At 41.4% G+C, this 14226-nt stretch overlaps 1 protein-coding gene and 1 long non-coding RNA gene across 4 annotated transcripts in view; one reads left to right on the top strand and one right to left on the bottom strand.

Moving 5' to 3' along the window:
• The window catches only part of plppr2a (phospholipid phosphatase related 2a), a 37968-nt gene extending 36267 nt beyond the window's left edge, over positions 1-1701 (top strand). For 2 of the 3 annotated variants that reach the window (XM_079563928.1, XM_079563927.1), the window contains exon 8: positions 346-1701. In XM_079563928.1, coding sequence (XP_079420054.1) covers positions 346-454 — 109 coding nt within the window. In that variant the 3' untranslated portion in view covers positions 455-1701. Of the gene's footprint in view, positions 1-123 lie in introns of all 3 variants that reach the window. The other variant, XM_079563926.1, reaches the window with a different exon arrangement.
• Positions 1-14226, bottom strand: part of LOC306968526 — a 266351-nt gene that overhangs the window by 75283 nt on the left and 176842 nt on the right. The gene's annotated exons all lie outside the window — the stretch shown is intronic.

The raw sequence follows: 14226 nt of genomic DNA, 5'->3' as shown, positions 1-14226 counted from the left end.
ATACTGACACGAGTTGTGGTGTTTACTTGTGAGGTTTGTTGTTGCAGTGTCCTGTGGTGTCTGTCGCTAACCCTCTCCTGACTACCTCTCTCCTCTGTCTCACTCCCTCTCTCCTCTCTGCAGCATCCCGCCCTGTCCACCTCCTCCCCCGCTTACAACACCTACGTGCAGCCATTCTAACCTCTGCCTCCGCCCCTCACCTCTCGCCCTCTGTTGCCTTATTTCTGTTCCGTCCCGTTTGGTTCTTTTCTCTCTGTTCCCGCCTCATTCCAGTGCATTGCTCTTGATTATTCTTTTCTTTACTTCTCTTCTCTCTCCCTCGCCACCTGCTGTCTCTCCCTGCAGACTCCGCGGGGCTCCCCGTTCGGCGAGATCACATGACCATCAGCCCTATCGGTTCCCCGACCGCCTGGGTGTCTGCACACGGGCTCGCTCCGTCTCCAGCGCAGTCTAGACCAGCCGGAGCAGCACTCAGCGCAGTGTGCGGCTCGCGCAGCGCACGGCACGCTGCACCGCTCCTACTCCACTCAGGTCTAGAGCCGGCTGCACCCGGGGAACCGATAGGACAACTGTGGACTCTCTTTACTGGACGTCCAGTGAAGGAATATGAACATGAGCAATTTGTTTCGTTATAAGTTATTTTTATACAAACTTAGCAGTGAAACAATCACTGGACATTGTGCAACACAGTGAAAGTGTTGCTTGAAGCGCACAGGGAAAGCGGACTTTATGGACTTTGAGATTTCAAGTTTGGATGATCGGCGGCACAGGGACCAAAAAGACCCGACTGCACGAGAGTGAATTGTGCACAAACCCATGTATGTGTCCACTGTAACACTGTTCTTTTTCCACTTTTGTTCAAGACAATGCACAATTCACCTATGGCACCGGAACAAAATATTGTTTTTTAATTGTTACACCTTAACATCATTATTATTTGTAAGCCAGGTTGGGCAATCATTGATTATGGAAAAGCACATTACTATACAAGCCAACAAGCTTTCACAGCTCCTTCACTGAAAGCACAGTTCTCTGCAAGTCATCCTCAAACCAAAAGGGCACAAAATACTTTTACTTGACTTTGTTTAATAGGCCTGCATAAAAATGAATAAAAAAGGCTGCGGCGGTCGATGTTGATCTGTTTTATTTCCAAATTAGGTCAAGGAGGTTATTGTTATTGACCTTTGCATTTGACCCATTCTTTTAGGCTATGACTGGAATTATTCTCCTGACTGTGTGTAAGGACTGGCCAGGCACAAATGATTTTTGTTTTTTCATCCAATTTTCTATTTTTGATGAAATAATCTCCAAGAGGCATGAAGTTACAGATGAGACATTCCCATAACATAAAAAAGAGAAGAAAAACATAACAACGTAGCCAATCTGTGAAAAAGCTGAAGTTAAACAGCGAATGGCTTTTACAAATGGGTAAGGATCCTAAACACTCCTATAACCCAAGGTTTTGCCGTGGCCTTCACAGTCTCCTGACCCAAACAGCATTGAAGATCTGTGGATAAACCTCCAAATAGCAGTACGTGCAAGACAGCCCAGAAATCTCCTAGCTCTAGAAGAGTTTTGTCGGGAAGAAAGGGCAACAATCCCTCAAACTACAGTAGAATTAAATGACTCTTAGCTTCCTTGAAAAGTGTCCAAAGCTGTGGTACTGGCCATATCAGGGGTCTACAAGGTAACTCCTCAAAGCCAAAATGTTGCTGTGGCTTTGTTTCCGTTTATGTTGTTTTGAAAATGTAAAAGATGAAAACAAAACCAGACTTTTTATCAAATGTTATGGGAATGTCTCATCATCATTTCATCTCCCACTTCACTTTTATCCTTTTATCTAAACATACTCCACACAGCTGAACACAGTCAAACCCCAGCTTGAGCTTTTGAACCAGACTTGGATTCTCCTGAACATGTTGAGAAGATCCCCCTGAGGACCACTGCCTGTTTATGGACATGTACATATGGTGCAGATGCTGGGAGCCGCTCCATGTGGCGTGACAGTTTTGCTGATTTTGATTTGCACACTCCCCTGTCCCTGACTCACTCCTCTCGACCTGACGTGTTAAACTCCGTGTTGTTGTGTGTGAACGGTGGCGCCGGGATGTCGCCGTTAACTTCACGGTGCTCAGAGTTTGCTTGACGCACTCACACACGGGAACGATAAAGAGCACATTTGAAACGAAATGGAGGCACACGTACACAATCACTGCGTTTTCCCCCCCTCGCTTTCTCCTATTTTTAACCTGTGTGTTGTACATAGTCGACTACTGTAAATCTTTTTGCATTCATTTGTGTGTGTTTTTACACCAATACCACCAATGATCAATCCTGATGTTTCTATTTGTTCATGCAAACGTCTCGACATCTCGCTCTGTGGCCTTGTTCAGACCCAAAGGAAACAGGCATTTTGGTGTTCTAATGTTCAAATGTTTTTTATATATTTATTATTTATTTGTTTTGGATTGTAAAAATTATTACAATCGACAAGATCAATGCTTATTGTCATGGCCATTTACTTTAAGGACTGCCGTCATCCGAGGTTGAGCGATGAGCCATCAAGAGTCATTTTAAATTCAAGTCTGAACAAAGTTAAGTCTTTCACATTTGCACGTGTCCAAGTTGGTAAAAGAAAAAGGGTAACGGTTTGAAATGACAAACATTTCATGTACAATTTTCTCTGGGCTTAAAGCAGTACTAAGTAACTTGTTTACCTGAATAAATCCTCTTTCGTAGTCCCTCTGGGGGTAATACAAGTGTTAATGGGATGATTGGGGGGTCTTTCATCTCCCCCTGGTGTCTCTGGCCAGAAAACCACAATTGCACCGGGTCAGAGCCACCAATTCACACTAATGGAATCACGCAGAAGAAGCTAACAGGCTAACGGGCAAAGCTAACTGCGGGCTAGCGCCACTTAAACAGTATTTACAGCCAAGTTTGAGTGAAAAACATTATCTCCATTGTGTCATTGGATGTACAATATCCCTCTCTCCCCTTGTCTTTTCTGTCAGCGTAGTATTTACTCTCACAGGCAATTAATGAGTAAAAAAGGTAACATGCTACGACACCTGCAGTGGCGGTTATGGCCTCCAGGGGCGTGAGTTACTTAGTACTGCTTTAAACCTTTTGATCTCAGTCACAATCCTCCTGCTTTAGCCATAGCATTTTGCCATTGATGACTTTGGTGGTTTGTCGTTAAGGATTTGGAAATTGTGGCCAAAAGCACAAGCATTTGTTTTTTCTGGGAAAACAAACTTGAACCTTGAATGAGTCGCTATAGTTTTCAATGATTATGCAACATTTGATAATTTTCTTGTTTTTGATTTCACCTGACTGGAACACAACTACTTTTTATAACAGTATCCCAAAAAGCTTCAAAAAGTAGCCGTTTCACCTCCCGTCCAGATTGGGGTGTCAGACTGAGGGAGTGAAGAATACTGTTTGTCCAGGGCCCAGAGCAGGAGGGGGCGCTCAAAAGCAGGTTCATTATTTTAAATCAAACTAAAAACTTGTAGTATGGCCAAGAATTTCATCCGGGCAAGAAGCTGCGTCAGCTCAGACGTAGCCCCTCGTAAGTCCTCGCCTGTTGTTCACACACATCCAGTTTACAGACCAAGATAACGTCAGAACAGAAAAGAGGTGAAACATCCTTTTGAAAACTATTTCTACAAAGGTCTGAGCAACTGAGAGTTTACTCAAAACACATTTCCCGAATCTGATAGGAGTATACTGTTTGACATCAAGCAAATAAGGACTTTTTATACTGCCTATTTGCATAAAGTCACTTCTAAACTTTAAAATACAAAATAGAAAACTTTCATGCATCAGAATCCAACAAAAAATTTCCCTTTTTTTTTTAGCGTATTCAAAACAGCAGCGATGCCAATATTTATTCCACCAGTTCTCTATTGTTAGATCTTCACGGAGTCGTTCACAGCAGGACTCCCGTGTTAATGGGCTAAAACCACTTCAGAGCAGCAGCAGTAGGGGCTTTGTCGAGGTTGGGGTACGCTCAGTGGTACTAGCAGCACCTCGGTTGCGACGTTCCCTGTTTTAACTGAGAACAAACGCACTGCGGCTGACTGACGTGAGAGTACAAAGCAGTGCGCTGCCTCAGATCTCCACTCCGAGGAGAAACACGATTCCTTTGATCGGCGCCAAGCAAAATCCCTCTGTTTTGTAAAAAAAAAAAAAAAATGTGTGATGAAAACAATAAATGGATTCTGCAATAAGAAAAGAGAGGTGTCGCCGAGCTGTTTATTTTGTCAAAATGTGTGCTGTGACTGTGTTGGCATCTTTGTCCTTTGTTTATCAAATAGACATGAAATTTCCCACTTCCCAAAATTGAGTTGAATAATGTTTCACAATTTGTTCTAAATAAAAAGGCACTGAATGCTGGTATTGTGTCTCCTGACCTCTGTCTGACCCTTACATCCACAAAACATCTCCAGATCTTGAGTTAAGATCTTGATCTTGGCTGGAGAACTAACCTTTGGTACATAAAGTTCACTGACTTTTCACATCAAGTCCCACATTTTCAGCTTTTCCATTATCACTAATTAATCTAGTCTATAGTTTCATAGTAGGTAGTAGTTTAGTAGGACCAAACCATCCCTAAAAAGGTCTATACCAGGAACCTCTTCCCATGATGCTCCACAAAGGTTACACAAAGATAAAGATACACATTTTATTTGCAGTACTAACTTGTTTAACTTAATAAATCCTTTTCACTTTCCTGCCTACGGGTCGGAGCCACCAATACACACTAATGGAATCACGAAGAAGAAGCTAACAGGCGAACAGGCAAAGCTAACTGCGGCCTAGCGCCACATAAACAGCATTTACAGCCAAGTTGGAGTGAAAAACATTATCTCCATTGTGTCATTGGATGTACAATATCCCTCTCTCTCTTTGTCTTTTCTGTCAGCGTAGTATTTACTCTCACAAACAATTAATGAGTAAAAAAGCAAAACGTGCTACGACACCTGCAGTGGCGCTTATGGCCTCTAGAGGCATGAGTTTCTTAGTACTGCTTTAACTCTCCAGGGTGAAATCAAACATACTGTTGTAGTTCTACAAGTGTATTCCAAGCCCAAGTAGCTCTCTGCCATTTTTGTAATTTGAGCCTAAACAGGGAAAATATATTTTGAACTTTCTGATCTTTAAAAATGGGATGCAAAAGAGTGAAAGAGACCAAAACATACTGTAATTAAAGGCACACTGCAGAACATTTTGGAGAATAGTATACTGTTGCCGGTAAAACAGCATTTTGGCCAGCATATAAAATGCATTTTTGGAGAGGGTATTCAAAGAACAGATCTCAGTTTTGGCGGCTTTTTAAGGTATTTTTTGATAATAGAAACACCAGTATTTCATTCTATTTACTAGGTGAAACGTTTTTTATTTTATTTATTTATTTATTTTCATCTCTGTTCAGTGCTATACACTTTATGTTGCTCAAGTGTACCAAGAAAAAATCCTAGTCTGTGAACCTGTTCTCAAACAATGGCAATAAACTCAATTCTGATTCTTATTTCCATTATGTGGTGTGGCTTGAAAAGATTTTCAAATGAAACAAGCCTGCAGAGACATTAACTGTTTAAGGCCAGTAGTTCCCAAAGTGTCGCGGGACACTGCAGTCGCAAGATGATTTTGAGTCAACATTTTTTACATTTCTGACTTTGAATTTGATGTATTTTTGATTGAAAATAGCTAGTGAAATAAAGCCAAATATCAAAATACAGTATCCCAACTGATATAATGAAACCAGGTTTTAAATGTGTTGCGCCTTAAAAATGGTTATATATACTTATTGCATCTTACTCAGGGGGTCCCGAGTTGTTGGTTAAGTGATTTTTTTTATTATTATTTTTATTTTTATTTTTTTTTGGGGGGGGGGGGGGGTTTGGGAGCCCCTGTTGTAGGCTGATGGAGGAAAAGGCAGTCGGAACTTAAAAACTTCATACAAATGAATGTGTTTTACAATCTCTCTATGGACTCCTCACGAATCAGATCCTTTCTCATCGGAACAGATCATTTCAATGTGCCACGCTTCACCAGTCTATGTTTTAATCAGAATCATTTTAAATCCTCTCAAATGATTTCCTGTTGTCTGAGTCCGTACACGCCACTCTTACGGCTCGGTAATGCCATCGTGTGGATGACCTGGGCAGCGCACCTCACATCATGAATCAGACCCTTTTCTAGACTTGAAAAGGAAGTATTACCCCACATAATGCGTTTTTAATAAGCTCCACAACCCTATTCACAAAAGGTTTTTATTTCAACTTTGGCAGCATCCAAAATACATCTCACTTTGGAAATAAACTAGATTTACCTTTATGGCATTTCATTCCCTTATAATAAAGCCTTCCGTTTATATTCCAGCTGCTGTTGGTTTTATTTCGTCTGCTTCACCTAGTATGCAGTTGCAGGTGTATTCCACACGGTGTCACTGTGCATCCTGGTCACTCGGAGGAAAGAAAGGGGCCTTGGCCTTGGATTTCTCCTTTGCGCCGTCTCTCGCGAAGACATCTCCGGCGCGTATTAAAAATGAATACAACAATCAGGCAAACTAACGAGCTCTTCTTCACCTGTGTCTGCTAACGAGCCCTAATAAGATTTTATTAGCTAAGTCCCAACTCGACACTCAATCTTCCCCCGACTGCTCCTCGGTGTTGGGTTTCTGGGGGAATTTGCACTCGGAATTACACCCAAAAGAACTGATCAAAGAAGTTGCGCGCAAAGACTGACTTCTAATTGCAACCGGCTCGCTTCTCTCTCTAGCATTTTATTATGTTATTGCCTACCTGTGATTACTGGGGGGGAGGGGGATATGTGGTAACGAATAGGATTTTAAATGGTCTGCAAACATCCCGGGGAGAAAAGTTCAAAGGATGATGGTGTTTCCGATGCCACCTGCGGAGAGATTTCTGCGCGCTCCTCGTTAAAGCGAATGCACGAGCCACGCCCCCCGTTAGTTGACTGGAAATGTGAAATGTTCAGTGTGCTCAGGGCAGTGATCCAAGCATGTGGAAAAGATGATGAAGAAGAAGAAAATAAGCTATCTATGGTTGATACTGTAACCAGAACATAGCCACGGATTTAAAAATACACCAAAGAAAGGAGCCGAGGAGTTTACGTAACGTGGAGGCAATTGAAGAGAGTGAGTGAGGACTGGCAAAGAAATGTGTTAAGATTTGAACGTTAACAGGAGGTGCTCTTTGTAGGCTATGTCTTCATGTACAGATTAAACCAGACTGTCATGCATCACATACTGGCCTATCCACAGGTTTACGCACTTTTTTGTAAGACAGCCTTTTTCCCCCCTCAGATTATTAATTGTAATTATAACATAAAGGCCTTCTGTCTGTTTTTTTGTCTGGAATGAATTTGTTTTGCATAGGCCTATTCAACATTTGAAGAGATTAGATGGTGAAAGACTATCGTGGAGCGGAGGGAGCTGCGCTTGAGGAAAGAGGAGGTGGAGGAGCTGACCAGTGCAGGACGCCATGCTCTGAAACAGGGACAAACCCAGGAGGCGCTGCACCGTTTCAGACGAGCGTTGAAGGGAGTACTCCGGTTTCCCCTACCTTCAAAATCATGCTGGTCAGGTTGGCCCACAATAGCGGCGCGATCAGTCATAGCAGCTCAGGACAAACCCAACACCTGAACGCAATTTCTTTGTACAATTGAACAATGACAAATAAAGCACTTTCTTAAAAACGCGCCGTGCTTGAAGGCAGTAGTTATGAAGCCTTTTTATTGTCATGTATTGTCAATTGCTGAACATGTTTATTAACTCACCCGGCAAAGATGTTAGGAATGGAAAGGGATATACAATAAACCTATTAGCCAAATGTCTATATCGGGTCGCCCGTTGCATTATGGGCAAGGGCATTTTTTGTGCTACCAATAAATAGCAACAAAGAAAGCTTTGATTTGGACCATTTTAACTGATGGAAAGGTGATGATTTAAAGTGTTGTTGTAGTTGCTGTGGAGCTTGTTACAATATTAGCTTTAAGTCTATTTTTACAACCAGGGCTGCATACGGAGATAGACAGACTTGGAAAGAACTGAACGGCTGCTGTCGAAAGTGACGACCAGTCCTTGTTCACAGTTGGAGACAAACATTTCTGACCCTTAAAGGCAACTGAGGGTCTAAAATTGTGGCCTCGTGTCGCCGATGTTCAGAACATTTAAACAGGGATGAAAATAAAGACAACATACAGTAGAATCCTTTTTTTGTCAAGAAGGAGGTGGACAGTAAACAAAATCTTGTTTTTTTTTGTGGCCAGAGAGATCCACATGTACATGTATGCCATTTAAACGTATTTTATTTTTTTTTATTTTTTTTGGAGTGATCTGATGGTGTAAAACCAAGCGAATCGATCGCTAATTTGACAGATGGAAATTTTTCCCACTGATTCCAAGACAAATTAAAATGATTTAAAAAGCGATGGTGTCAGTGTCGGGTTGATCCCAGGTCCCGTCTCTACTTGTTCCCCTGTCCGCTATGGTCCGCTCCTGCCTACTGCCGCTGTCCTGACTCTTCCCTCGCTGTCAAGATACTGACAACATAAATATTTGCGAGAAATGTCACTTGAGACTTAACGTCTTTAAACCAATGCCCATAAGCCTTACGGTTTACGGTCATGGCTCAATTCACTTCAGTGTTCACTCTCCACTACCTGAACTGTGTGCTTTACTCAGTAGCCGAAATCTAGGAACCTGATTGACCCACACATGCGCAGTTGAAATGGGCATTCGGCTTATTTAGAATGTACACAGTCCTTGTTTCTTGGTTTGTAACTAAAAAAAAAATCAGGGATGGACCCTTTAATTATTGAGCTGTGAACTTTTTTGGATACCTAACACAGGATTTCAAGTGTTGATGAGTGATGGATTTAGTCTGACGAACAATAGAGATTATATGTGTGATGTCATAACATAGCAACATCATGGCGGACGTCATTCCAACAGCATCAAATTGAGTGGACAGTCTGCATTGTTATTCATTGATTTTCCACTCAATTTACAACGTTGAATGTTCTATTACAATTTAAAATGTGCACACCCTCCATGGTCATGTTGTAGACTTTGATGATGTCAAAATCTCAGATGGAGGACAGGGGTCAATACCCCTCAGAGGGGGTTATTGGCCCCTGTCCCCCAAATAGAAAATGCACTTATGTCTAATCATTTTCTTGCTAGGCATTAGACGTCCAAAACCTTCCGTGATAATCTTTTGGCTGAGTGGTCTTTTCACTGACCAAGATCACACCCATGTTTAAGAATATGGATCCCACTTTTGATTTGAGTTCATTTGTGCTAAGACGACTTTGTACCAGTTTTATTCATTCATTTCATATTTAAATCGATCTTTGTGCATAAACAAGATCTTTAATAGGCTCCTTATTTCGAGAGTTAACTGCTCCAGTTAACTGGTTAACTGCTCGTAGCTATTTCGGTGTACACTATGATTAGTAGTTGTTGTTTTGTTTCTTGCTGTAGTCCATAGCATGCCACAACATACAACATTTTGTGCATATCTTGTTTTTCACCCGCGGTGCCCTCCCACACATTCCCATGGCGACCAGTTGGCTTCCAGGCTACACCAAACTATGTTATGGAGTAATGAGTTGGACATTTGGAAACTAGACAGTCCATCGTGTTCCAGTTATTTTCTGTTAAACCAGCTCACAGATTTCTGTAATAAACTGATACTTACAAAGACAAGTTTACAGATCACTTCCATTTTTTAATCTTTTGGTTGCTGCCTTTGCTTTGCTGTTGCTTTGCATCCTTTTTTGTTGTATCCAACCCCACACTGAGGCCAAGCAGATAGGATGTTTTGCTCAGGAACACAACAATATACAGCATGTTTGAATGGGCAACTTTTGAACCGGAAACCAGAATTGGATATATTACTCCTTAAAAGTAATTAGGCTTTGTTTAAAGCAAACTGCACATCACTCTACACTGCCCACCTGTGGTGCTGCTACACAAAAGTACAACGATGCTCTTAGGATTCTTTTGGAATCATTCGCTGGGCAAGTGCCAGTCTGCTGTTTGTGCAGAATAATGTGACATTAAATGCTGTAATAAGAAATGTTTATACATTTATGTTGAGACTCATGGGCTCATGGACAAAATTAAATCATAATTGTCCTTAAAAGACCTGACCAGATCAGTATCAGGCACAGCTCGGTGCTTTGGAGGCACTGGAGAAACGGTTTACATGGACTATCATAGTGATAGTCTATGTTCTGTCCGTTACGTGTTTTTATGGAACTCTTTGAGTCTGAAATAATTACTCCTTCCATAAGTACTGTTGTTACATATTTGATTACTTTATCACAAAACTAAACTGAATACTGACTATGAGTTACTTTAGTTTTAAAAAAGGATCAAGTAAGTAATGTGTCATGTTTGAGCATGATGTGCAACCTGTTTCCTGCACATCATAACAGTTTTAGATAATGTCTATATTTCCAGCCAGAAGACGTTTTCAGCTGTCAAAGTATTTTGAAAAAGTAATCGGTAGTTACTTGATAAAGACATTTTAATCCACAATAATAACCAGTTTTGCATTTGTAATTCGTAATTTCAAAACATTTTTTGGGGCACCATATCTATAAAACACATTTATGTTTACGGTTTAATACATTTAAGCTATATTTATATGTAAATGTGGGCTATGTTTAAAAATGAGTCCTCTTTAGAAAGCGGCAGGAATGAGAAAAAAGTTTACATTTTTAGCTAAGGGCATGATGAAAAATAATGCAATAATGAACCCACTCAGTGAACTGCTCACAATGGGTTCAGTGATGATTTGAACATCACATTGACTTTCAACATGTTCAGGGCTCTGTCTCTTACATAATGAAATGCAGGACATTCTGCTGAGAAAATGGCCAAAATAAACAGCTTACTCAATAATACGTGAGTGGGGGGAATTATTACTCCAGGTATGTTTTTGATGAGGGAATGCGTTGGTAAAAAGTATTTTGCATATGTCTCCTTTAAATAAAAATGTTTGAGTTTTGCTATACTCGAGAAAGTTAGAGTAATTTATTCACACAAACAGAAGGTCAGCCTTCTGTGCCTGTCAAATGCATAAACACACCGTCTTTTAATTAGATGAAATGGAATTTTCAGATTTGATTCTTTTACTTCTGCATTGTTCTGTTCAAAGCTGGCAGCTGGCAGATGAGAAGGGGCGGGAGAGAGAAAATCTATAGCTAGGCAGACGACCGGGCAGCCCCAGCAGAGTGTCGTGTTGCAGCCAGCGAGGGGTGTCTTCCGTCTGGAGGAGCTGAGGAGGTGTCTGGGGAGAGGGAGAGCAGGAGAAGAGGGAGAGCGTTTGGAAAATGCCGGTGCTGCACTCCCCCTGGACAGTTTGGAGATGTGCCAGTCAGCTGGAAGTCACAGGTCAAAACACTGACAAAAGTTGGCATTTCATCCATAAACATTCTTTTGGGTTCCGCTGCAGTGAATACAAGCTTTCATTTTTACTGCATGCGGGCAAATCAATGGCACCCTGATTTACAGACCTTGGGCGCAGAACTGTTCAGAGCCGGTGTGAGTGAAATATGTATGTTTGGGTAAACATTATGACGTGTTTCAAAGCTAATGGGGTTCAATAATCTTTATATACTAGTAGTGATCTGAACAAACTGTAGCATTGGTCTTCACTAGAGCTACTGATTACATTGTACTGTAGAGGTAACATGGTAATGCAGGTAGCTGAATACATTTAAAACAGAACGTTGCCTTCATGTGGATTTTACAGCTGAAATATGTACAATTTACGCTTTAATCAGACTGTCTGTTCTTGTTGAGTTGCGAAGTCAGAGTCTGGCTGTGGCCGGTGCTGTCCATGGTGCTAATTGCTCCCACATGCAGATATATGCTATTGAATTGAGACAAGCCGCTGACTGGTTCAACCTACTGTGTGAAATACAGAATCAACAACAAGAAAGCCCGGGTACAAGTTTCCGTGATGTGAATCTGTGGAACAGCTTGATTGAAAGTCACATTAAAGTCGTATGATAAAGTCTTTAACCCGTGTGTCCTTACAGAAAAGCCAGACTAATGTGTGGATTCGTGTTTTTGTTGAAGAAAACCCCTGTTTGTATATAGCAGTATAACAGTTCAATGTTAGCAACTTTCTCTAGGCGTGCAGTGCTTAATAAGATCACTGGTTTATAGGATTTTATTTAACTCAACAGATTAAAGATGCATTGTGCCATGCTAGTGTAGTGGTTCAGTTGCACTCTGACCAGGGAGCAAATGTTATCTGTCTGCTGAACGGCGATGGAAGAGCAGGAGTCACTGCAGCACGTTTGTATCTTTGTCAAAGGCTATTCACCAAGTTTAAAGTATTTTAAATTGACCAATTAAAGCTACTTGATAAAAGACCTGAAATCATCTCCTAACTGACTTCATGTTTTCATCTGGTGCTGGAGAAGGACTGGGATGTGAAGAGACTGTGAATGAAAGACACTTTCCTGTTTTGTGAGCTGACTCTGAAGCACACGCCTGACAGTTTGTGATTTGACAGCGTTTAAAATTACACCCTTGACGTAAGATTACTTTAATGTCGGAGATTCTTTCTGTTCTTTCAGATGTCGTTTCCTGGATTTATCCTTGACAGTTGGACACAGATATGTATTTTGGTGTAGCCCAGAATCTTCAGTGCTGAAAGTGTTTCTTCCTTTGATACAAAAAATACTGTGGATTAAACTGGAAAAGAAAAGTCACTGGATTTGTAGAGTCCAGAATCCTAATTGTAGTATACACTGTAGTTTGAGATGAAGTGTGAGATTTAAGATCCAGTATGATCAATATTCAGGCTTCTAGAGGACAACATGAAACACACTTCTTCTCACCAGGGCACAGCGCTCGAGTCAGAGTGTTGTGAGAAAATCACAGCAGGCTAAAAACAATAGCTCATTAAGCCTATGTAGCCCATCTATTTTATCTATTGGTAAAACAAATGTAATTTCATTGTTATTTATTATTGGTAGAAAGTGTAAATTATTCACTATACGATCACATGTACCGCAATGGGTGGAGTCCAGGAGTGGGGCTCATTCACAAAAGTGGGTTGCCCACGCCCACTCGGAGTAGTGAGTGATGCCTGGTGTGTGCGCTATGGTGACGCTGGTCCAAGCGTGCCTCAATATGTACAACGAACTGGACTAAATAAAGTTGCAAACCATCCAAGTTTACGCCTGTTCTGTTGGAGAGTGCAACATAAATCTTGGCGCCGTGACCCGGATTGGAGATCGCAAATGGACAGCGGCTATTTGACCAACAGCTGATCGGAGTTGTAGCTACAAGCCAACAGCTGATAGCCCACTACGGCGGCGCACGGCTACCTACTCACAAACTGTACTCTTTCACCAAACGAGCTAAGGTAAAAGCATTAACGGTGAATCGTGACTATTGCCATTTGGAAAATGTCTGTCATCTGGGAAAGTACGCTGGAACAGATCGAGGGGAAACTATTGACTTTACCTGCTACGGAGCTGTCTAATTTATGCACAATGCTGGAGTTACCTGTAAGCGAAGAGGACAAAACCCTACCTCGCAAAATGAGACGGATTATCCTACAACATTTGGAAGGAGAAGACGTGATCTCGCTGGAGGACGAAGGAATGTCTCTGTTGCTGAAGGTCGGAGATCGCATTGATGAATTGACGCGTTCTATAACACCAGACCTCCATCTGCTGGAAAGATCAGGTACTGCACCCAGCAATGAAAATGTGCCCAACGCACCCGTGTCTGCTGCTAATATTCCTGTCTATAATGCCAGTCCTGCATTTGTTCATCAGTTATATCGAAAAGACTTTAAAATTGTTGGACAAATTGGTGAACCACAGCAAAAAGACAAACTTGGATATACAAGCTTAGAGAGACAGATTGAAAAAGCCCTGAAGAAAGGATACAGTGAAGCTGATATTGTGGAGGCTGTAATCCAAGCTATTGTTCCGGGAATAAAATTAAAAAGTTACCTTGAGAGCAGACTGGACCTTTCTCTTCAGGCATTGAGGCAAATTTTGAGAACCCATTTTATTGAGAAGGATGCAACAGAACTGTACTACTGTCTCACTAGAGCAGCACAAGACTCAAGGGAGACACCCATACAGTTTGTAATGAGAGCTATGGACTTGAGACAGCAAATTTTGTTTGCATCTGAAAGGGCTGAGTTTGGA

Source organism: Gobius niger (genome assembly GCF_951799975.1).
Source record: "Gobius niger genome assembly, chromosome: 10".
Classification (NCBI taxonomy): domain Eukaryota; kingdom Metazoa; phylum Chordata; class Actinopteri; order Gobiiformes; family Gobiidae; genus Gobius; species Gobius niger.
Note: the sequence above shows the minus strand (reverse complement) of the source record. Positions and strands in the feature narration are given on the sequence as shown.